The following is a 26562-nucleotide window of genomic DNA, read 5'->3' as shown; positions in this document are numbered from 1 at the left end:
TTTTGGAAATTTATCACCTAAAAAGGTAGGACTATACTTGGACTAATATGGTATTACAGCACTCCACATATCCACTGCGTTGTTATTTGGGCCCTCGACAGCAGCAGAATTCAAATTGTAACGATATCCTTGGTATTGCAGCACTCCACATAGGCCACTGCGTTGTTATTTGGGCCCTCGACGCAGGAGAATTCAAATTGTACGATATCTTTGTCATACGACCGAATATGCATAAAAGTTTATGCAGGTTGCACATTTATGTAATCCTAGGTTTCATATGGTATAAAAAAAGTCTCTGTGCTGTTTTGAATTTGGCAGTAGGCTGTGGATCACAAGGTGCCTCTTTAATGACCTACATTGTACTGCATCAGCAATATCACCAGATGGTGCCAAACGATAGAGTTATATATAGCACTGGAGTATAAAATTTATATATTAGTGTCCGGAAATTATAAAACATCTGCGAGCTGTAAAGTAAAACACTATTTTCAGGCAGCAACTTTCTTGCACGTTATCTGAAATTGTTTTTGCAAAATGCGACATATCCAAAGGCTGTCTCAGAGTGCCTCCTGTATTTTTTTAATGCAAATCATTTATGCAAAGAGATTATGGCTATTCCATTTGAAATTTACATTCCCCCTGCGTAAAATTTAAGAAAAGTGTTCCACAGGGGGAGTATGTTTTTCAGGTGGAATTGGCCAGGGTTATTTTGAATTCCAGTATTATGTATATCTTCATTTGAGTATTTCGTATGAAAGTTACCCCATGTCTATTCCACTTGAAAACCACACTCCCTCTGTAGAAGACTTTGGCTAAATCTTCCACAGGTGGAGTAGGGATTTCAAATAGAATAGCCCACTATATATGGTCAATGCAGTACTGAAGTCCACAAGAAATATGTATGCGCAATTTCTTGATAAAATTAACCCTATGAGAACTACATGCCGATTGGCCAAAATGAATATTGTGTCCAATTTTGAACCAATCAAGGAGGGTATTAATAAGATCATCTGCAAATGCAAGTTTGACCATAAATATTTTAAAGCCTAGTCATAATCGGCAATTGAAATGAGCATTCCAAGTTATCAACCAATCAGAAATGCTGTTAGATAACCAGTAGTGTCCAGGGTGTTAACAAAATGCAGCACATGGCATGTACTGCGTAAGTGATTATTTTTGCGTACATATATTTTCACAATTTCCAAAAGAGACTTTCATGTATGTTGATATTTTCGCAAAATTCATGCCTTACCAATGTTATCATATGATAAAATTTCATATTCACATGTTAAATTCATGGTACATGCTTTTATAACCTCTTGTGAAATTGGCAAAAATAAAACCACAAAATTTACCACTTACATTGTAAACAGTAAATTGCATTTTGCACAGGCACCTTTCATTACTTTTCCACAAACATGATTGCCAGAGTCCAGCTGCTACAAAATTAATTTAATCAGCACTTTGTGTTATTGAAAACTAAAATGTTTCACTGGAATTAAAATAATCACGGAATAATTAGTTGTACAAATATGTTTTTGCATTATGTTCTTGCAATTTACTATTTGATCTTTACTTTAAAAAATACATCGAAAATAAAATTTATATGAAAGAAATGAATTATTCACAATATTAGAACCAAAGCATAAACTGTCATACACAGTTCACAATATACATTATATGTATTTATAGTAATACCGTACTAAACATTTTATTACTTAATTAAAACAATACATAGTAAAGATAGCACTTTAATTATTTTTTTAGAGCCAACAGTACACAAAATGCTCTTGTAATTTGCCATTTTTCAAAACTTCCCACATATAACCACACAATTTTCAGAAGTCCCCACTAATGAGTGGCCGTAACTTTGAGCAGAATTCATTAAAAGCAAGAACATTTTGGAGAATTTTGCACAAAATTATCTTTACTTTATCAATTTCTTAATCATTCCTATTTGTTTTTACACATATGTTGTATCAGTGCTGCAGCTAATGAATGTTATTAGTTTAGGTGAAGCAGAGGTATGGTATGGGAAATTATTGTGCATGAAGTGTCATACTGGGTGAAGTTTAAAGCTGAACCCAGTGTGACACTGAGCACATACATGTAATAATTTCCCGTACCATACCAATGCAGAACCTAATACCAAATAACTTATTATACCACAAAGTCATTCTAAATATTGAAATAATAGGCATTTTAATTGTTGCCAAAACGGAAAAACATTACAAAAATTGGATGACTGTTCCGCGTCTCCAGTGCATTGTATGCGCCTGGCATACGCGTATCGCAGTGGCTTTTTAAAAATGTTTTGAAATGTTATAAAACATGTTTTAATACCATAACCTGACATTTAAAATACAGTAAACTTTTTAGGCAAATATTTTTTCAAAATATTTTGTTAATGCTTTTTAACAACATTGTGTTAGAATGTTTTGCAGTGGGGTTTCAAAAATGTTTTGAAATGTTATTAACATGTTTTAATACCATAACCCAACATTTAAAATATTGTAAACTTTTTTAAGGCAAATATTTTTTCCAAATATTTTGTTTTGTTAACTCTTTTTAACAACATTGTTTTGAATGTTTTGCAGCGGGTTTCAAAAATGTTTTGAAATGTTATTAACATGTTGAAGTACCATAACCCGACATGTTTTCTGTAAAACATTGTATTTGCTGGGATATTTGACATTATTTGCCCTTGATCTGTATGACAAACTATTAAATTTTTCATTACTGGACAGGAAAAAAATTATGTTAGAAACTAAAAAAAAATGCCATCAAAAATAAATTCCTGAAAACATTAAGGGAGCCTGTTGCCTAATGCAATGGAAACACATATCGTCGTTGGGCAGAAAAAAATGTGTCACTGGCCCCTGAACATGTTGAAAGCAAAACCTCCTATGTAACCTGTTGGCAGTTTTGATTTAAACATGTTCAGGGGCCACAAGCACATAGGTGGTTTCTCCTGCCCAACGATGATATATGTATACATTGTTTTGTAAACCTGTAAAAAATAGGGAACTTGGAATGGTCCCCTGGAAATTTGGTAAATTGGAAGTAAAATTATTGCCTGTCAAAATTATGCAGCATTATGATGTTCATAGTTGCTCAAGATTCTGTTACTTTTTATGCAGCAAATCCCCCATCCTTGAGTGTACTGACATACGCTTTACGGCTCTTGTCGTCGTCTGCTGGTCGATTCACTGGAGTCCAGACAGGCTCGCCAACAAAGTACCTCCTTGCTTTGATGTAATCCTGAGGACAAATACAGAAACATAAAAAATCAAAATCAGGTGCGGGTCCTGCAGGGGCAACAAATGATGCTCCCAGCACAATTTGAAAACTATGGGTCTGATATGGTTATCAAGTTTGATAAAAGATACCATAATACATTGACTCATTAGGAGAAAGTTAAAGTGTGGATTGTATTATTTTACCTAGTATCCAGTATCCTTGTTATCGACACATGATTTCTAATTCAACACTTCGTTGGTGAAAAAAATACAACAATCGACACATGTAGAAACTCGTAATGAGATTTAAAAATGCTGAAAAAAGTCGATAGATAAGCTTAAAATCACGCCGAAATGACTTATGATTGCCGACTTCCAGTGTAAACATACTTCCTGGTTCGGGTCAACGTCGGGAGGTAATTTTTGACTTTCCGATGAAAACATGATCGTACGGTAAGTTTATTTGGACAAAATAGCATGGAAATTTCTCAGAATTTGGAAAATTTGCAAAATGAAAGCACAAATGAAGCCATTTGATGCACAATTTTCACCCTTTTTAGGGTTATTTATTTATTTTCCAACCGCATATTTTTATGGATTTCATTCACGGGCCTGACTTTCAGCCCGATGGTTTTACGCATGGACATACTCAATCCAGCACCTTTTGGCTACAAATGAAGTTCATGGTGGAAATGTTAAACAAAGTCGCGCGAAGCGCAAAAAATGGCACTTTTTAGGCTAAAATGTCCAAATATGAGGTTACTTTTGGTCAGAAACCCACATACAGGCGTCAACATTGGGGAATGATTGTATGGACCATCTTCCCAACCTCATCTTCCCTATCAAAATATTGGGGATTTATACCCCCACCCCGGGTCGGATCTACGCCTCTGGTCGCAACGTGGTGTCAGTTGCATTGTATATGATATGCCGGTTATTTTTTATAAATTGGCACGATATGATATGAATGGGCGGGAGGAGGGGTGTCTTGAGGTTGGAAATATTTCAAACTGAAAGCCGTAATCAGGAGCATAGGCGGGGGTAGTCGCCCCCTATGATCAAAATTTTTTTAAATGCTTTTTCAGTCAGAAAAGGACCAAATTTGCCTATTCGCGAGTGTAGCGAGCGAAAACATTAGGTTCTGTATGCTTTCTTGGTCAAAATTTTAGGAGAGGACCAAAACAGATCCACCTTTTCACCCTGGCCGGCCGTAATGAAGCCAAATGCTTATTTATATATTTCTGCACTATTTCGTTCTAGTATAGGTTTTGGATATACAATGTGATGAAACCCCGTAAAAGTTGTGTGATATCGGACTGAAAGTAAACTTATTTATAATGATTAATTGCTGCATGACACAGACTTGCATGTGTTGCCGCGCCAGGAAAGTGACGTAGCCAGGATTTTTCCAAAGTCTCTAAATGTAAAAGAGTGAAAAACTCACTCCCCAAAAGAGTGATTCACTTATAAAACCACTCAAAAATGAGTGAAATGTGTTTTTTAAACTCAAAAAAGAGTGAAAACCACTCTAAAAGAGTGAATTTCAACTCGTTCAGGGAGTTAAATGAAGGACAACACGTTTTTAGAGTTGTCCTTCATTTAACTCCTTGAAAGAGTTAAAATTCACTCTTAAAGAGTGGTTTCACTCTTTTTTGAGTGGTTTTAATGTTAAAAACACATTTCACCCCTTTTGAGTGGTCTTATAAGTGAATCACTCTTTCCGGGAGTGAGTTTTTCACTCTTTTACATTTAGTTTGCGGCGAAAATGTGCCCAAAATATAAAAAACAACAACTTTAAAACCGGTAGGTCAGCATTCCACAAGGGGCAAGATGTCCGAAGGGGGAGTTTCCTCCTTCTAACCATGGCCAGGGCCCGGGGGCCAGGGAGGGGAATGGCTCCTTTTCTTCTTTTCTCTCCTCTCTTTCTCTCCCTCCTTTTCTCTCTCTTTCTTCTCTTTCTCTTTTTCCTTCCTTTTACCTCTTTTTTGAAAATCATAGGGGGGCAATTGCCCCCCCCCCCCCTGTGGCGCCGCCGCTGGTTACATGCATAATTTGCATACTTCACTGTATATGTCTATGGCATAAAATTGTAACACATTTCTACAAAATTATGTAGCAAAGTGATCAAAATTGAGTAGCATTTTACTCTGCAATGCCGGCTATGGCCACACTGATTGTATCTACTTCAGGGTTGACGCTACCCCAAGTTGAGTTCCCGCTACTTCAACTATTCATGAATTAGAGCGCATGCTCATGATCATCAGGGAACAATCTTTCTAGTGAACATAATCTTGAACATGAGGGATCAGGAAATACGCTACAGAGTATCAACGCTCTAAAAATGTTGGTGTTTTTGCTCTTTTTATGACAAAAAAATCATTGTAAAACAACGCTGTTGGCTTACCTTATTGTCCAGGGTGAATCTGTGGTAGATACCAGCAGGCAAGATGATCATGTCGCCTTTTAAGAATTCAATCCGAACCCATCGGTCATTCTTGTCGCGGAAGTCAAAGTATCCACTGCCATCTGTGCAGAAGCGAATTTCTTCATCGCGGTGAATGTGTTCCTGGAAAAACATCTTGATCTGCAATCACAAGACACAACATGGCCGAATAATGTTATAACTAAAATAAAAGCCTGTAAAAAGGTCCAGCGCATAGTAGTGCTAGCTAGCTTTCACATACATGTATGCGTGAATTTTAGAGAAAACCCCTCTCTTTTCGGGCCCTACAAAACACTAATTTTTCAGAAAAAGGGTACAGTATTCATTCCATTAACCGCCCATGCCCATATAAGTGCTCACCCAGTGACTTTACAACAAGCAAAATGTGATATTAAAACGACCGCGACCATCCAGTAGGCCTACTGTCAAAATACATACTTTAAGCTTACCCCCCCAACACCCCCCCCCCCCCCCGGCCCGCCCTTTAATTTAATTCCCCTTTGCATAATACAGAAATGTAGTACCTTGGCTTCATAGTCAGGCAGTTTGCCATGATCAAGGGTGACTTCATCTTCATATGTGTAGCCTCTTTCTTCACGGATCTTATCCAGCTTGCCCTCTTCTTTGAAGTTGTCTGCGTCCAACTATTAACACATCAAAAAGAGAAAGACCCCATGCCATCACTAATGAGTCAATATAACTTTGACATGAGCACAATTTACTTTAAAATTAAATAAACTTGATATTTGAACAATCTATTTCAGTCTGATACCATGCACACTTTGTAAAACTAAGATTGAGAAATCAACAGTTGAATAGAATTTAAATGTGATCGAGCACAAACAAATGCAGTAAATTATGTGTACCGGTATGGGGTGGTGAATAAGGCTAAATGAAAGTTGATTCCCAGTTTCCCGTTACATAGTTTTTCATGACTGGGTACATGTAGGTGACCGTTTCATTATTCATTATTTTCAAACTTTCATTATAGGTGCAAAGTTAATTACGGAATGCTATGTTTTGAGGCCCAAGTAAAATAACAAAGTTTCTGTGAACTTGGCTGCCTCTCTTCGTGTTCGGTCTATCCATTTTCAGTGGTAGGAGAAAATTAGATGCAGGGAATTGGTAGTTTCCAGTAAATGCGCTGTACGATCGCCATTTTACAACATAAACGGTTCCAAAAAAATAAGTCCCCCCTAAGAATTTGTTGGTATAATCCAAAAACGGCTTGACCAATTCTCTTGTTTTAAAGTTTGGAACATAGGCCGATTAATTATGCATCAAGTGAACGGAGTTTTGTTGTTATCTTTTATCATCTTCACTGAGAAATACAGCCATTTATAAAATTTTCGGCCCAAAAAAAGCTGCACTTTTCTTTTTATGCATGACTTTTGGTTTCAGACCCCTTTCACTTGAAGAAAATTAATCAAAAAGCAATGTTTCTATACTTCTTTTTTGTTATTTGTTAAAATAACTTAGTTAAGGTGTTCATGAATTAATTTTTACACATTTCAAACATGTTTTATAGTTCAGTGAGTAATCATATAGCCATTTATGAAATTTTATTCATCAACAAAAGTTGCACTTTTCTAAATTGGCTATTTGTATGCATTAAAATGCGTAAATTTAACAAGTTTTTCATTCTAATTAAATTTATTAGGAAGGAACAACCGTAACTTCAATGATAAATCTTGTGTTCATTGATTAATTTAACCATTGGACCAACAGATTCCTGGTTAGATCTTTTATGCTGGATCCCTATACACTTGTTTCATCGCTCATTCCTTGAATGGCTCAAAAAACATTTTATGGGTGGCCGTTATCAAGACTCAACTTGTTACAAGCGGACAAGTGAGGGACAACTCCACCTTAAAGTACTTTGCAGCAAATCCTGCAGCATGCGGGGAACCAGCTTGGCCAACAGCAGAGAAGAACGATGCTTGGAAGCCATCTCAAATGAAGGAAGGCCTATTCATTATTGAAAAACATTAATAAGCTGCAGCATTCATTTTAATTTATTCACTGAACCATAAAAACTGTTTTTGAATGTGTGACACCTAAATCAGGAAAAGCTTAAATTTAATTAAATTAAATTATGCTTCTTTTTGATTAAATTATTCACTTTGAAGGGAAAAAACGGTCAAACACAAATTGAAGCATAAAAATCCTATGTAGAAAAATGCAACTTTTTTTTGGCCGAAAATTTCATAAATGGCTGCATTTTGCAATGAAGATGATAAAAAGTAGCAACAAAAACCCGCTCACTTGATGCATAACTAATCAGTCTATGTTCCAAACTTTAAAACAAGAGAATTGATCAAGCCGTTTTTGGATTATACTAAAATGTCTTAGGGAGGACTTACTTTTTTGGAACCGTTTAGTTTAACCCAGCGTTTGCAAAGACTATTCGGGTTATCAATCAGCGTTTTACGATGCAATTTGCATCTCGGATACATTTTTTTAGTTCAGAATCGGGTTATTTGGGTCAAAGCCACCCTAGATTCCAATTTGCAGTCCTGTAGCTTTAATACCCCTAGGAGAAGATATGGGTGTCTAAACTCGGAAGAAAATTAATGTCGCAACGCGCACAAGCAAAAAGGGGGGTCCGATCCAATTTTCAATAGGCCGGTTCTCGGGAGTAGAGACCTACCGTTTGAAATGTGTTGGCACAAACCCCTCACGGAAGTATCCTGTGCCTCCTCGAGCCACTTCCGGTCCTGCCAGGACTCGAACCCACGACCCTGGGATTAAGAGGCGAGCGCGCTAGCATATAGACCAAGTCCCCGTCAGTTCTATAACACTATAACGCACCTCCGTGACATGCTCCCCCTCCTCGTAAGGCGCGTCCTCGCGCCTTACTTCCTCTCGTCCTTGATACAAGGCATACTCGGCCAGACTGGTCGTCCTTACTACAAGGAATACTCGGCCAGACATTTTTATGAATGCCTAACCCTTTCCGATGGGTGTTAAGAAACACCAGATCCCACCGCTGCCACCATTTATGTCACAAACCCCTCATGGAAGTATCCTGCGCCTTCTCGAGCCACTTCCGGTCCTGCCGGGACTTGAACCCACGACCCTGGGATTAAGAGGCGAGCTCGCTAGCGTATAGACCAAAAGAGGATTTCCCCGTCAGGTCTATAACACTAACACACTTACCTCCGTGACACTATGATATTATTTTAAAAACAAAATCTGAGAGGGTGACCAGCCAACCCATTGGGTGAGTTGAGATGGATGGACATGTGGACTGACCCTGATGCAATTTTGCTGGTCTCCAACCTGGCTCGGACCGAGATGTGACTTTGAAACCAGGACTCGGACAGAGATCAAGTCTCTAAGTACTAAGCCGGGGCTGTGCAATAATTATGGGCAGGGGGTAAAATTTCCAAACGGCTTGCCAAAAAATCGCTTGCCCCAGTCTCGGCCCGCCACAAATTGCTTGCCCCCCCCTCTCGCCCGCCAAAAATTCTTTTCCTTTTGCCCCCTTTTACATGCCAAATTTTTGGGATCCCAAATTGCAAACCTTAAATGGTCTGCATGTTGCGTTTCCGTAGTTTTCCTAATCCTTTTTCAAAAAGGCGCCACATGAATGCATGCCAAAATTCGCTAGCCCCCCCTCCTGGCTTGCAAAAATTGCTTGCCCCCCCTTTTCGGCTTGCCAAAAATTTGCCCCCCCCCCCCCCCCCAATTTTACCCTCCCCCAGGGCTCATAATTATTGCACAGCCCCTAACTCTAAGTACAGACTCATGGACATATACATTGTAGGTCGGTCAGTCAGGTCCCTATGCCCTATACATGAATGATGTACGTGCATGACGTGACTAGACTAGAGCTCTATACATGTATAATAATATTATAAGCTTACAGCATACCTTCCAATACAAAACCCCATGTTCTTTCAAATACTCCAAATCTACAGGCTCTGGCGGATCACATTGATGTTCCAATCTCTGATCAGCATCCAAAGTGTCCATCATCCACGCACGAGGCATCGTTCTCTCTTTTTCTACTGATTTTCCAGCGGGCTTTTCAGGCGAACTTTTAACCTTTTTGGCAGCGGTTGTTGCGGTATCTTCGCTCGCTGGCTTCTCGGGATCAACTGACGGTGCGTCGACTGCCGTTGCATCATCGATAGCTCTTTTCATCGTGTCTCACAGCTGTGCAGCAAGCCCAAGGTCATATATAAACTTTATTCAGTATAATTTTTACTGGAGGCTTTTATGACTGCTGTTCCCAGAGCTGTTTCTCGCTTTACATGAGACTGAACACAGTACTGAACTTGAACCTCCGCTTGGCTTCTCTTTTCATGACCTATGACCATGCGCATGCTATGACCCAATTTATTTTGCTGGGTATGGAAAGCCATTCAGGTCAAAACGACCATATTGCAAATGCAAGCGAAATGAATCCAAAATTAAAACATGCGTTTTTTTCGTTGTGCTAACTTGAAAGACTTGTACTAAGACTAATTTCAGGGTTGAGATCCTGGGGCTGTGCAATAATTATGAGCCCTGGGGAGGGTAAAATGGGGGGGTGGCGAGCCGATTGGCGAGCCGAGAGGGGACCACTTGGGGCGCCGTTTAAATAAAACGCTCTAAAAGGCTTAGAAAACAGTAGGGCCTACGGAAACGCTTTGGGCCACCCTTAAGTTTTAATGCAAATAATTTTCCTGCTCGCAACTTCATTATAGGCTATCTAGGCCTAGACCATTTAAGGTTTGCAAATTGGGATCATAAAAATTTGGCATGTGTAAAGGGGGGTGGGGTTGGCGAGCCGAAAGGGGGGGGCCGGATGTGGGAGGCAAGCCTTTTTGGCCAGCCGAGAGGGGCCCACTTGGGGCGCCTTTTAAATAAAACGCTCTAAAAAGGCTTACGGAAGGGCCTACGGAAACGCTTTGGGCCGCCCTTCTTAAGTTTTAAGGGATGAGTCTATAGGAATAACGACCAAACAAAGAAATTCTTGTTTAAGCCGTAATATTGTAGTCTTTCAACCCTTTCACAACTTCAGCTGTGTAACTTACAAAAATTCCCGCTAAAAAGTGGTTCTTTTAATTTTAGAAAATACATTAATAATCGCATTGGACTTTTCGTACTGATCGTACTATAAGTGACCACCAGCCTATAATGTTCTAATCACACTATAGACTGGGATTACATGTGACGTCATTGCCAGGCAATTGGTCTCTATTGTTCCTTGTCCGGAAATATGCCCACGCAGTCAGGGACCGTGCTTTTAAAACTCCCGCCAGATCACAATAAGGCCATTGAACTGCGTAGTAGCCATACGTACTCATTGAAGTATAACGGTAGCACGTTCCTTACCGACTCATTATTAATGTGTGGAAAGGGGTCAGGGACGGCATTCTGATCATTCTAATCCTTTCTTTTGAGGTCAATAGATAAAAGAAAGGCCTTGAACACAGGTGCCGAGTTGTAGATAATATTTAATCATCAAAGCTGAAGGCATAAGAAATTTCGAGGAGGCAGCGCTTATTATTTCTAAACACAATCTAATGTGGTACTCACTACATGTAGAAGGCCGGGCGGGTCTGCAAATTAGTGCATGAAGCTAGTAAAGATATAGCTTTATGTTCAGTTTAATCAATTAAAATACTATGGCTGGATATCAAAAAAATCGCGAGGCATTAAGTATTAATTTTTATATTATTATGACAAAATCCAGTCCCTTCTCAATTGAATAGGCTCCGAGATTAGACTTTCCTTTCCAAAAATAAATTATATGGCCTAGAGGACATGATATAGGCCTAATCTAAACCCATATTCGGTATCCAGAAACCTTCACAGTCTGAGCGGCGCTTGCACTCGCATCGCATTAAACTAGACAAAGTTCGCTAAACTGAGGCCTGCTTCAATTGCCAACCTTTATCGAGGGGCGAGTTTGAGGTTTCATAGTCATCTATTACCTATACCATTTTTCACCCCGATGTGGCAGTGATGTCAACGCGTTGTGAACAGCTGTTTCGCTCTCGCATCTATGCGGTGTCTTTAAGCGCGTGCGTATGTAGGGCCTACACCAGCGACATCGAACTCCAGCGAGTGATGCTGCACCTAATAAAATTCGTTTCATACCTCTTTCCCGCCATGAGTGTCGCAAAATACATCATCTCCCCGGGGGAGTACAGAGTTATGTTCATTGCATTCTGGAAAACGGACATATCGGCTGTGCCTTCATCACAAAAAAGGAATCCCCGATCATCACGATAATGGCGCGCGATCACGAACACCTGGCAAGCGGCAGAGCGTTTCAACCAATGACAAGTCTTGATTGTGTCCGTTTGTCTGCAATGCGCGTGCGCCACGCCGCTCATTGCAACCGGCATGGTAGTATGAAACCAGCACAGAGGAGTAAGATATCTTACTCCTCTGTGTAAACCAGCTTTATACTGACGTGACCCCGGATGTGACGTCACTGTCACATCAGGGTGAAATGTAGTCTCGGTACCAGCCGGTTTGTGCTCCTCCGTCACCGTTAGTGACGGAGGAGCACAAACCGGCTGGTACCAAGACTAGGTGAAATGGTATTGAACAACGCAAACCAGCCAAATTTGTCATAAGTTTGAATAGCCATTAGAACAACCGTGAATATAGTGTCAGAAAGTCTTACACATCTTAGTATAACCTTGTCGTTAGCGTGATACTGAATGCAGCGCCATATTTGGAATATATTCGTACACGGTGTGGGCAAATAGTTGCTCAAATGTAGGCTAAGTAGGCCTAAATCATGAAAATCGCTTAATCGGAATAATACTAACCAGTAACGGACACCGAGACAGCACTACGTTTGAAGTTTGAGGTAAGTAAAGCTTTTCCTTGTTATAAAAAACAAGGAAAAGGCAGTCATTTTTATCACAACGCGATATTTTAAAAAAGTACATTTTGAGAGGGCCTACGCTGGTTCTTTTGATTCTAGTGTAAAATCTGTTCATCACATGTAGTCCGATTTGGTATCTATGGTCTCATCAAAGTCTTGAGAACTCTTTTTGATGTTATGTTGGTTAACAAAAACGATACTGTTAAAAATAGCGGTATTTATGCAAGCGACGTAGGCCTATCTATTGTGTAAAATGCATTGAAAATTGTCGGCTAAAGAGGGCATAAATTAAAATCGCGAAGAGTAATAGCAACAATAACTATCTACATTCCAAGCGGAAACGCTTTTCAAAAACATACCACCTTTTTCGGGCAATCGCTGAAACCGAAATATGAAATTCCAGGCCATCTGTAAAAAGTGCGTGAGCAGAAATGACCATGAACTTGGGTCACCGAAACAAGTGTTTATATTGGTGTCAGGCCTATCATAGTGATACAACAATTAGCCCCCAATAATGGCTTTCATTTGAACCGTTATTTGTTAAACTGCGATTTTTACTTTTTGAGAAATCAATGAATGTATCAAAAAACTTTTCGAAAGTCGATTTAAAATGGCATAACCCGTTAATGCAAATAATTTTCCTGCTCGCAACTTCATTATAGGCTATCTAGGCCTAGACCATTTAATGGGATCATAAAAAATTTGGCATGTGTAAAGGGGGGGGGCAAAGATTTTTTGGCGGGCCAAGAGGGGGAGGCAAGCGATTTTTGGCAGGCCGAGAGGGGGCAAGCGATTTTTAGCGGGCCGTTTGGAATTTTTACCCCCCCCGGGGCTCATAAATTATTGCACAGCCCCTAATTTTTGGAAAACCCATTTTAGGCCTATCTTTTATTAAAACCATTATCAAAATTAACATAAAACAAAATGAGCAAACTCTAAGGGGCTGTGCACTACTGATAGGCCCTATGTCACACAGGGGAAGTTGCCCAAAGTTGTCCGAAATTGTCACAATTGACAAAAAATAGACGGTTGAGATTTTTATAGGCCTATAGGGGCCTACCAGGCCATGTAGCCAGGGGTGCAGGGGTGCGACGCACCCCCCCCCCAAAATGCCAATGACCCAAAAAGTCCACTTTTTCATGACCCACAAAGTCCCATTTGCGAGCGTAGCGATCGAAAAAATAGAGGTTTTTTATGCCCTTTTGGTCCAAAAATGTCCAAATCCGCCCCCACCAGTCCAACAAGGTCCAAATTTTGAAAAAAGGCCCTTTTTCAAAATCAGCACCGACCCAAAAAAAAAAAAAAAAAAAAATCCTGGCTACGGGCCAGCATAGCATGGCTACAAAATGTGTAGATTTATGTACTCATAGAAACCCCTCGTGACAGAATTTGAATGAATAATATTTTTTACTTTCAGGTTGAGGGGGAAACGTGAATTTTAGGGGGGGGGGGAATCAAGCAATTTTGCGCAAAATTGCCGCAAAAGCGGACATTTTCGTAATTTTGGGTTTTTACAGGAGGGGGGGGGGGGCATATTTTGGGGAGATTTTTTACCGGGGCATGGGGCAACGTGAATTTCAGGGAGGGAATTATAGACCATGACACATGGGCATTTATCTTTCACTTTCGTAGTCCCCTCTTGGGCACTTCATGAAAACACAACGAATCAAGAGTAAAGATATGTCTGAATTAATATCCAAAAGGTTCTCTCATTTTACTTGGCACATTTAGGAGCTATTTAGGGTTAAAAATGTGTTTTTTGTTAAATGTCTCAATTTTTACCCAAAAATGTCAAATATTAAAATAGCTGTAACTTTAAAAATAAATTGAGTAGAAATTTCAATTCTATTGTGTCACATGTCACGTGGATTTCAAAAAAAAAAAAAAAAAAAAAAAAAAATTATCCTGTTTTGCCAAATGAAAGATAACTAAATCCTAATCCTTTAGTTAGTCCTAACTGGAAATAAATGAAAAAGTTCATTATTTTACTAATTTCTTGAAAAAAGAGCAAAAAACATTAGTTTTTGCATGTTTTCTGACAATCGAGTCACAAAAATCACAGACTTGGAACAAGTCTAAGCATTCAAAATCTTGAGTATATGCTGAAATTTTGCTCTAATCTTCACTTTTTTGTGTTACTTTAATTAAATGGTTAATAAGAATGAAACATATCTTTTCCAAAATTTAGAATGCATAAATTGAAATTAGCCTTTGTTTTCAACCATATATAATAGGAAACTAAGGATCAACTGTAAAAGCTTGTAAAGGGCCTTAGGCCTATGTAGCCAGAGGTTTCGTCTAGGGGTAAAAAAATCTTTTTTCAAAATTTTTTTTGAGAAACGAAATGTTAAAAAAAAGGGGTTAATTGAAAAGTTGTAAATTTGAAGTGTTTCTTTCCGTTTCAAAATTACCACAATTCATTGATTTTTTTCCGGGGCATGGGGCAACGTGAATTTCAGGGGAGGGAATTATAGACCATGACACATGGGCATTTATCTTTCACTTTCGTAGTCCCCTCTTGGGCACTTCATGAAAACACAACGAATCAAGAGTAAAGATAGGCCTATGTCTGAATTAATATCCAAAAGGTTCTCTCATTTTTAATACTTGGCACATTTAGGAGCTATTTAGGGTTAAAAATGTGTTTTTTGTTAAATGTCTCAATTTTTACCCAAAATATGTCAAATATTAAAATAGCTGTAACTTTAAAAATAAATTGAGTAGAAATTTCAATTCTATTGTGTCACATGTCACATGGATTTCCAAAAAATTAATAAAAAAAAATTATCCTGTTTTGCCAAATGAAACATAACTAAATCCTAATCCTTTAGTTAGTCCTAACTGGAAATAGGGTAGGTGCAGGTAATATGGGACACTAGGACAGCAGGTAATATGGGACACCTGTTTTCATTTTAACATAAAGTAGCTTAGAGAAGGTAAACACTTTAAGTTGATTTGTTAAGTGTTTAGAGACATCAACTGTGCTTCTAGAAATGCAGTTTTGGAGTCTGTGTATCAAACTCTTGGAAATGAATGCCAAAAAGAGTGAAATTGCCCAAAAAATTATGTCGTTTTTTTGGCCTGATATAAAATCAATGACGTCACATTTTATGATTGTGTATCCAAAAACTCTGGTACTGAGGGGGCATTTTTATGATCTTTAGGTGATGGGTTAAGCTTATCAGCAGGTAAAATTCCACTGACAAGTGGCACTTTCCTTTTATAAATGATTATTTTCTCTGATTTTCAACTGAATGGGTGCAGGTAATATGGGACACATAGGAAATTGTGTGCATTGTCAATGCGAAAAGCAAAACTATTTAGAAAATTGAATTTTCTTGTAGAAATTTGCATTTAACATTCAAAATCATGTAACAAAAATGTTTTTAGAACAAAAGAGTGATTTTCTAAACTTTTTGATTTTCACCATAGAGATAACACAGTGTCCCATATTACCTGCACATGCAGGTAATATGGGACACTTGACGATGACGTCATTTTGACGTCATGGCGTCCAAACAAACATAAAAACAAGGTAACATTGCCTGTTTTATTAATCTTAAAGGACAGGTTGTTCATCATAACAATCTCTCGGCATATCTTCTTTAGTTTTTATGCAAATAAGCTAAACGTCCTTAATGGTCCCATATTACCTGCAGGTACCCTAAATGAAAAAGTTCATTATTTTACTAATTTCTTGAAAAAAGAGCAAAAAACATTCATTTTTTGCATGTTTTCTGACAATCGAGTCACAAAAATCACAGACTTGGAACAAAGTCTAAGCATTCAAAATCTTGAGTATATGCTGAAATTTTGCTCTAATCTTCACTTTTTTGTGTTACTTTACTTTAATTAAATGGTTAGTTATATAAGAATGAAACATATCTTTCAAGTCCAAAATTTAGAATGCATAAATTGAAATTAGTCGTAGTACAAGTCTTTGGGCTTGATTGTCACAGTATATGAAAAACGCCCTAAAAATACATGTTTTTGGCCCTCATTTACAAAAATTGGCTAAATATTAAAATTTGACTTTATTGCTAGTTAGGACTAACTAAAGGATTAGGATCTAGCTATGTTCTATTTGGCAAAACAGGATAATATTTTTGTATTAAAAAAATAGTGCTGTATTTTTCTGGAATAATGAGTATCGAGGTCTACGAATTACGGCTCTAAATTCAAATTTCACAATATTTTTGCTAAACAATTTTAGGCCTATCTGCAAGAATTTTTTTTGTACATAAGCCCTAAACATTATAGGCCCTTCACAATTAATTCTTAGTTTCTTGTTTCCCGCCCGCGTCCAAAACAGAGAATTGTAAAATATTTAATTATTTTATTTTTATTTTGGATTTTCTCTTTTAAAATAACTTTTAATAACTTCCATTTGCTACTTTCTGACTCTGCTTTCTGACTTTGATCATAATGATGAATAAACAAAGAACATAACTGTGCCATTGCTTATGTTTAAAATCAAACATAGTTGTAAAATAATTAAATGTATGTTCTTAATCAACACGGGTTGATGTAGGTTGCGACCACTTATTTTAAAATAAAGAAAATAATAGATAATTAATAATTAATAATTAAAAGTCACCTCATTCTTTGTAATAGGAAACTAAGGATCAACTGTAAAAGCTTGTAAAGGGCCTTTAGTAGGCCCATGTAGCCAGAGGTTTCGTCTAGTGGTAAAAAAAAATCTTTTTTCAAAAATTTTTTTGAGAAACGAAATGTTAAAAAAAATGGGTTTAATTGAAAAGTTGTGAATTTGAAGTGTTTTTTTCCGTTTCAAAATTACCACAATTCATTGAAAAATGGCAAGAAAAAAATTGCCGAAACCTGGGACAGTTCAGAGCTCAAGTGAGCTCTCCGGATTTTGAACCAGGGACCTTTAGATCTTCAGTCTAACGCTCTCCCAACTGAGCTATTTCGGCAGGTGGTAAAACCTCTTCCACCCATAACTATTTGTACTATAGAAACTCTGATCTGAATAGATAAATATTATAATTATTTATTTTGACGGTAGGAAAATGCTATTTGATGAATTAAGATTGCAATATTAAATAAGAAGTGTACTAAAAACATGGCAAATTAATAATCAATTTACAAATACAAATCCAAGTGCAAATTTTAGATGCCACTTTACATGTTTACACGTGTGGGCCATGGCGAGCACGTTGAATGGGCGACGGGCGGTGCATAGCAAATTAGTTGCTAAAAATAATTTCTAAATGATAATTCACTAATTATTTTTGTGCGATGTTTTCCTCGTTAATACAAGGAAGTTTGCACGATTTTAGCCTGCAAAACTATTGTGCATCGCGAGTCCAGCTTAGACGTACCACAGGACGTTGCACATATAAGCTGGCAGCAGTCTGAGCTAGTTTGTAAACTGCAGTAAGCTTAAAATTAACAGTTCAATTAATAACAATTAAGCCAGGGCTGTACTGTAGACGTGTGTTGCATTTTCAACATCATAAAACATGGGCGGTGCCTGGCAGAACCTTTTTTCAGTTTTACTATGTTTGAGTAGTTTAGATCAAATCATCGATGCTGCTAAAAAAACAGAAGGAACTTAAGATTGTTACGGAGGTGAGTTTCACGTTTGTATGTATAGTTAAATAGTACAAGTTCACAGTCAACATAAACAAGTCATTTATACCTAGATTATTTTCTCAATTTGAATTTTATCCTTTCTAGGTATGACTGATTGTACTGTAAAATTTGCGTCAATTCTTGATGTCGTGATAATGCGTGGCTTTGTAGGCTCCGATTGCCAATTTAATACATTTGCTCAAGAATTTGCTCACCGATAGCTTCACATTCTAGGCTAGAGACCATTGCATTCAAAATCTAGTCAGATTCGCTGAAGCATGACAATGTGTAAAGCAATGGAAGTTCAGAAGTAAACACAGCTGATCAAAACAGGCGATTGCATCAAAAATGTTGTTTGTAGAATTGCACTTCAGCAAAATTTTAGACTGTCCAAAATCACATCCAAAATAGGCAAATCTTCATCTTGTTCAAAAGATACAGTTGACTCATCGAAATAACTTTCATCCAAATTTCAACATTAACAGAATAAATAACCTCCGGTGTAAAAAATTGCACCGCTGTCCGACCGAAAAACCATAGCCAAGCAGAAAGCACTCTAGCATCGAATGCGAGTTCTCGACTAAGATTACATTAAAATGAGTACAACTGGTAACCAGCCATAGCCGGTCCTGTGCAGTGCCGGTCTGCTAATCAATTGCGTGGTGCATTGGGTGACACATATTTTCTATGTCATTAGCCTATACCGGTACGATGATCCACCCAAAAATAAAAATCATCGTATAGATCCCTGTACTATAAAATTATATTTAAAATTTAATATTTAACGGTACCGAATACCATCTTAAAAATACATTGTTTACTTGCCTATGTTATTAATATGCAGGGGTAGATTCCCGGGGTAGATTTAGAAAATAAAATTAACATGTTCAACTCAAAGTTATACACATGTCACTTGTATGACCCACCCTATGACCCCCGGGAGTGGTGAGTCACTTTACATAGGTGCGTCGGATTTAACTATACCATGACCCACATGTGCGCCTAAACAATGACTGACATTTGCCGACAATGACTGAGCCCCTGGTCAAAATTGTGACGCACATGTTAAGGATTATGACTGTCCTCATGACGCAAATTTGACTTACCATTTTAGGCATTTAGGTATTTTGACTGACACTGATGCGCCTAACCATTGACGCACCTAGGTAAAGTGACTGACACTGACGCACCCCTCGGGGTATGTTGTGACGCACATATTGAGTAAATGACCGTACCCTGCGTCACTAATTGGTTGGTAAATGACCCAACCATGACGCACATCCCCCGGGGGTCCTAGGGTGGGTCATACAAGTGACATGTGTATTATACAGGAATACGCATTTGTGCATGTAACTAGTAAAACCCTAGTAAATCGAGCCCTGTGTATATGATTCTGAACAAATTCATCAGGATCGTTCATAAATCACTGGTTAGCAAATGTTCTCAGTACAGATCCAAATAAGTAAAATTAGGCACTCACTAGAAATATTTCGATTCCTATCAGGAATCTTGTTCACTCTGGTTTGGTGAGTGGTGGTGTTTCTAGTTGTTATCGGCAATCTTTGTGACTGATCTTGATGACGTCACATGGGTTGCTTGCCGATTGATGATCTGATCGTAGATTCGATCAAGTCTGAATTGAATTCATTCTTACTACACTTACTTTACATCAAAAGGCAAGATCTTCCAACAAAAGAATGGTATGGCAATGGGCAGCCCCCTAAGTCCCATAGCGGTCAACCCCGGGGGTCAACCTATTCATGGAATGGTTTGAGAATGAAGCCATAGCCACAGCTCCTGACAACTGCAAACCCAGAGTCTGGAAGAGATATGTAGACGATGTCTTAGAAGTGATCAAGAAAGGAGAAGCGGAGAATCTGACTACATGTACACATTTGAACCAAGTTGATCCTACAAATAACATCAAATTTACGTATGAAGAAGAATCGGACAATAGTATTCCTTTCTTAGACACCTTAATTACCAAGAAAGATGACGGGTCCCTCAAATTGTGCATTTATAGAAAACCAACGCACACGGACCAGTACTTGCAATTCCAATCGCATCATCCGTTACACCACAAATTAGGTGTCGTGAGGACCCTCATTGATAGGAAAGATTCAATTGTTTCTGAGGAAACCGATCGCCAGAAAGAAAAGTCACATATAGAGCAAGCACTTAGTCAATGTGGCTATCCTCAGTGGTCAATAAAGAAAGTTATCGAGGAAAAAGATCTCCCAAAGCCAAAGAAACCAAATCCTAGCGACGACAAAGACAAAAGCAAAGGCCTTGTTGTGCTTCCATATGTAGAGGGCCTATCCGAACGGGTATCAAGAATTTTCAAGAAACATGGTTTCGCAACATCGTTAAAACCACATTCCACCATCCGCAAGGCTCTTGTACACCCAAAGGATAAGCGAGACCCACTCCAGACAGCAGAGGCGGTTAATGAAATTCCGTGTAAGAGCTGCCCAAAAACATACATAGAAGAAACGGGTCGCCTTTTGTCTACTTAGACTAAAAGAACATAAATCGGAAGCAGATAAAGCTAGTGAGAAAACTTTCACCAGAGCACAGAGGAAGGCGTCAACCACAGAAACCTACAAATCAGCCAAAGCTGAACACACAGCAACTAATAATCACGTCATTGGGTGGGAGGAAGCCAAAGTCATCGACCAAGAGGCAAACAAAACAACCCGTTGGCTCAAAGAGGCCATCTGGTCTAGGAGCAGAGGCAACACCACCATGAACAAGGACGAGGGGGCGTACAGAGTTGATCGAATCTACGATCAGATCATCAATCGGCAAGCAACCCATGTGACGTCATCAAAATCAGTCACAAAGATTGCCGATAACAACTAGAAACACCACCACTCACCAAACCAGAGTGAACAAGATTCCTGATAGGAATCGAAATATTTCTAGTGAGTACCTAATTTTACTTATTTGGATCTGTACTGAGAACATTTGCTAACCAGTGTATATGATTGTTATTGTTGTGGCGGCGCTATTCAAACTACCGCCTTGAAAAGCATTGTTGCGCAAAAGTCAGATTAGGGGGTCATCTGCAAGTTACACTTGATTGTACATGTAGCCCCAGTTCATGTTATTGATACATTCTGCTTTGTTTTTGAACCTACATGTAGCATAAACCACCCACATGCCATGAGAAGGCAGAACCTGGTGATTTGGTAGCAGTGCATTATACGGTAAGTAAACCACAGGACGATCAGAAAAATAAAATAACCCAAAGGTACCGGTACTGGCATTTTAGTAAATTAAAGAAAAATAATATTTTTGCTGAGGTGAGTCTTTCATTGTCTGTTATTCATTATCAATATTAAACTGTAAATTTCATTATTATTACCTATATATTGTTGATGTGATACCGTTTTAAAACAGGGATTAATTAATGCATTATAGATCATGTTTTAAAGGAGTGTTTCGTGATCCTAGCATCCTCTTTTTATGACATTTTCCAGTACATATCCACGAAAAAAGCCTATTCCCAAAATTTCAGTTGATTCCGATTTTGCGTTTGCGAGTTATGCATGATTATGTGTATTGCACTGCTCCATAGACAATGCGTTGTAATTTCGTTCTGGTGCACCAGAACGAAATTCAAATTTCACGATATCTTTGCAAAACGAATTAATCTGCAAGAAATATTTTGTACATAAACATTATGTAGCCAGAGGTTTCCAGTGATATAAAAATCTCAACTTTTTGGAGAAAAGTGGGGGGATGAGGCTGTGGATCACGAAATGCCCCTTTAATACAAATTACAGACATTTTGCAGCAGATTGAGAAAAGATTTGAGCTTATTGTGATTAAAATGAAAAGATACAATTTCCAATTTTTTAAGCAGTATATGTGCAAGTGAAGAGGTATTTGAGAATAGTAATTATGTGGTCAAATACAGATAAACAGCACAAATTTGTGGTAATTTACAGTGTAGTTAGGGTTTTGATTTTATGGTAGGTTGAAGTGATGAAATTCCATTGTGCCCTGTGTGCTCTAGAGCAGATGCAACCAATTTTACAATATTATATTGTTTTAAGTTTTTTACAACCAATGTTCATCTTAATCCTAATAGGGTCGTCTAGATAGTGGTGCTATATTTGACTCATCCGTACAGCAAGGAAGGGAGCCAATCCAGTTTCAACTTGGTGCAGGGAAGGTCATTCCAGGCTGGGAACAGGGGATAACTGGAATGTGTGTAGGGTAGGTATGGTTACAGCTGATAGTCCAAAGGGTCATTAGTCAGAAAACCCAATAACGTAAAAACCCTAATCCTTATAGGGCGCTTGCACGAAAGGTTAAAAGGTTGATAAAAATGACCTGCATTGAGAGTCAGTCATGTGCGGTGGAGGACAAACAAACTATTATCATCCTCTGTGATTCTTTGGCGCATTATTCAAACCTCATGCTTTGTAAGGAATATTAGCACTATGTAGGTGATATTTCATTTTCACATGCTCCAATATCGTTTTTGTGCCTCCAGGGCTAGTGACCCGTGGCGTACATGAAACCTCCCTATATCTTAACCCTAACACGGCCTATGGTTTTTTGCCATCGGAAGTGAAAGAAGGAAAGAAAAAGGAGACAAGATGAACAAAGAAGTCGCTTGGTACCTCAGGAATCACTGACGGCAGCCACGGAGGTTTTGCTGGCGCGGCCGTTGTTTCCATACTTTGACTTGGGGTGATTGCATCATGGCATCATGTGGGATGCATACATGCGCAGTTGTTTTCATTGTAAGATTGTTAGGGTTAACCCTAAAAAGAAAAAAAATGTAGATATTTATATAGCGCTTTATGCCGTAACAGCCTCAAAGCGCTTTACATTTATTCCGCCGTTATTAGAATATGTCGGAGCCACGTTTGCACCCTACAAGTGGTGCAGGGTCCATCAGTACAACGACGTGACTACCCCTAACAGCTTCCCATTGCACCTGGGTGGGGTGAGGCAAGCGAGGCAAAGCGCTTGCCCAAGGGCGCAACACGTTAATGGGATGGGGAATCGAACCCACGCAAGCTCTTGGATTATGAGTCCAAGGCTGTAACCACTGAGCCACCGTACCCTAAACATCACCCTAACCCTAACCTGTATAACCTAAGCCCTAATCCTAATCATATCACTAACACTAACCCTAATGCTAATTGAGCCCTAACCAGGCCGTTGCAACTTCTATACTAGCGCAATACAAAAAGATGGCGACAGCGTCGGCTTCCCCTGTGTATTACCCTGTGCTGATAGCCTGAAGAAACTGCAGAAAAATGCTGCTGCCACCTACGATAGTACTGCGTAGTGTAGTGGAGACTTACGTTAACATGACGTCACGAATATGCTAATTACAGAAAAATGCTGCTGCCACCTACGTCCACATGTTGCAAGTGTTGACATCGCTGACCTCACATCGACGATCGGAGTTGCAATTCCATCGCACTTCGTGCTCTATTCTTCTTCCATGCCCTAACCCTAACCTTATCCCTAACCCTAATCCTGTTCAGACCATTCAAACTAATGGGCTGTTGTATGTAGTGGCTAGGAACAAAGAATAAACCAACATGGGCCCACGGTTGTTTGATGAGACCATTTATTAATTTTTCTAACAACACATTGTTATAATGTTCAATTCTAGACCTGAAATATACCAACAGCTATTACACTAATAAGCTGCATATACACGTAGATTTTGTAGCAATTTTTAACATAGATTTTCATTTCTATATCAAATTATTCATCTTTTTCTGCTTTTTTGTGGTAATTTTTAATCCTATAAACTGTACAGTTGTGTGCAAATTGAGGGCGCTATTTACATTATTATAAATTCAAATTTGCCAATTAATATGTGTTATACATTACATTTCATGATAAAAAGTTTTTTGAAAATTCCCTTGTCATTTGTTAGTCTGTTTGCTACTGTTCTAATACCATTTTACAAGTGTCTACCCCTTGTAAAGATACAAATACGATTTTAGATAAATAGCGCCATCATTGTTCAACTTTTCTTAAAAATGACTCAGTTTTACATGCTATCAAACAACCGTGGGCCATTCTCCAGAAAGTGAGCCTATTCTTGATTTTCTTAAAAACTTTAAAAAATCAATGAAAAATAATTTTCAAGTTGAGCTTCTCATGCATATGAATACAAATTATGAAGTAACTTAAAGAAAAATAACTATCAGCTTGGAAGGGTTTCTGTCCATTTTATTATTTTATCAAAATATGCATTGAACAACAACCGGTTCAAAATTTGTTTGTGCGCAAAGATTTATCGCTTCTCATCTACTATTTCCATGATTGAATGGATTGCACTCCGCCATAACTACGGTGAAGGACACCGGTTCAAATCCTTTGTCTGGAGCCAATCGATAATTTCATGCAGGGCCTCTATATGTATTTGAATGGGGCTTCAACTTCATCAATATTAGCATGATATGGTTCAATGCAGAGCATGGAAATAGTAGATGAGAAGGAATCACAACGAAATCGATCGCCTGTGACTAATCCCGCTTATCTATTCTTCATTACAAAGGATGAGGACTCAACAAATTCCCTTTTGAGGACACTCATATTGCCGCCATCAGCGTGATTTGGTAGCATAACTGGAAATTCATAGCGATAAATCTTTGCGCACAAACACATTTTGAACCGGTTGTTGTGACCCTAGTTGATGAAGCGCACTTTTAACGTTCATTTAGACTGGATTTTATAAACATTTGCAACAGATTTCTGCATTTTCAGATGCAGAAAAGTCAAAACAATACAAATATTGGGAAATTTAATCAAAATACGTTGTATTTTCGACTAAAGACACTTTTAAAAAAGTTTTACATTTTGTAAGGATAATCGTATTTTCGCTGACCCCAAATTTAATTAAAATGTAAAGGTATAACACAAGTTGTTCCGATTGTTTCCGAAAAATGGGAACAGATTCTATCATAAGACAAACGGAAAATCAATTCTATCAAATTGCCTTCACATGTGCCCCAGACCGCCCACATAGGTAAATTTGCCCCTAAATGTTTCAAATATATGACTTTCTACTTCCGATTTTGGTAATACATCCTTCCCACAAGGCATTATTTTTGGCTATGTTATCCCGTCTGTCCCATAATGCATTCATATTTCCCGCCCTTTCCTGCTCACAAGGCCGCATTTAGTCCATAGCATTGGTCGCTTGACTGCAGCTTTAGAATTGAAAATGTCATGTCATAGAAATGTTACGTCACCAATGACCATCGTGTTGGGATATAATCCCGAGGATTATGATATAACTATAGTGGTTGACGTGTATAGAAACGTCAATGTACATGTCGGCAATGTGTTTGGAACTTTGATGATGGTTAGTTGTGATTCCTTCTCATCTACTATTTCCATGTGCAGAGGTACCGCTTGAACCATGGAAGTAATACACATGGAAGCTGGTCAAATACTACATCAAAGTAAGTATCATACTTGCCGCGATACTGAACAAAAGCAGTACAGGTGAAAGTGGAACAATTGAGTCAACGCGTGGTCAACGTGTACCATGTCTAAAATCAAAGTTCCCGCTTAAAAATCAATAGCAGTACGAGGTCGTGTACTAAGTCCTGACAATGGGCTGTGTTATATTACCGCAGTGCATGACTAGTTTTATGAACACAAACAGATTTGATAAAATCCCTACGAAATGGTGAGAATGCTATCAGTTTAATTTATACAATTTTTGTCTCGCCTGATAAGGCAGGAGACTATATAATCACTTTTCCGTGCGTATGTGTGTGTGTGTGTGTGTGTGTATGTGACAAATTTGGTTAAAGTTTTGGTTAAAGTTTGCTTTCCGCCTATTTTCTCGGAGACTATGAGTCGCACATTACTCAAACTTGGTGGGTGGGTGCATCTTGACCCGAGACAGAACCGGTTTGTATTGGTTAGTGGGTCAAGGTCACTGAGGTCATCTAGGGGTCATCTGAGGACAAATTAGTAAAAACTGTCGTATGGCCATGAAACTTGGTGGGTCCAGTCAACATTTAAAGCCAAATTTTGGAAGGTCATTTCAAGGTCACCAGAGGTCATCTGAGGTCAAATTAGTAAAACTGTCGGATGGGCATGAAACTTGGTGGGTACAGTCAACATTTAAAGCCAAATTTTGAAAGGTCATTTCTGGGGTCACCAGGGGTCATCTGATGTCAAATTAGTAAAAACTTTTGTATGGGCATGAAACTTGGTGGGTGCAGTCAACATTTAAAGCCAGATTTTTGGAAGGTCATTTCGAGGTCACCAGGGGTCATCTGAGGTCAAATTAGTAACAACTGTCGGATGGCATGAAACTTGGTGGGTACTGTCAACATTTAAAGCCACATTTTTGGAAGGTCATTTCAGGGTCATCTGAGGTCAAATTAGTCAAACCTGTCATGGGCATGAAACTTGGTGCGTAGTCAACATTTAAAGCCAAATTTTCG

General features: G+C 38.5%; 2 protein-coding genes across 2 annotated transcripts; one reads left to right on the top strand and one right to left on the bottom strand.

Moving 5' to 3' along the window:
• On the bottom strand, nt 1-9979 carry LOC140162596 (acireductone dioxygenase-like). Its single transcript, XM_072185857.1, has 4 exons — nt 9559-9979; nt 6207-6326; nt 5644-5823; nt 1-3261 (listed from the first exon to the last, which is right to left on the bottom strand). Exons 1-4 carry the CDS (start codon nt 9829-9831, stop codon nt 3133-3135), a joined length of 702 nt encoding a protein of 233 aa, XP_072041958.1. The 5' UTR covers nt 9832-9979; the 3' UTR covers nt 1-3132.
• A 7737-nt stretch (nt 9980-17716) lies between these two features.
• On the top strand, nt 17717-23787 carry LOC140161714 (uncharacterized). The gene is made up of 4 exons (XM_072185014.1): nt 17717-18109; nt 21259-21321; nt 22209-22336; nt 23757-23787. Exons 1-4 carry the CDS (start codon nt 18068-18070, stop codon nt 23785-23787), a joined length of 264 nt encoding a protein of 87 aa, XP_072041115.1. The 5' UTR covers nt 17717-18067.
• The last annotated feature ends 2775 nt before the right edge of the window (nt 23788-26562 follow it).

This window comes from Amphiura filiformis, chromosome 10 (genome assembly GCF_039555335.1).
Source record: "Amphiura filiformis chromosome 10, Afil_fr2py, whole genome shotgun sequence".
NCBI classification, from domain to species: Eukaryota; Metazoa; Echinodermata; class Ophiuroidea; order Amphilepidida; family Amphiuridae; genus Amphiura; species Amphiura filiformis.
Note: the sequence above shows the minus strand (reverse complement) of the source record. Positions and strands in the feature narration are given on the sequence as shown.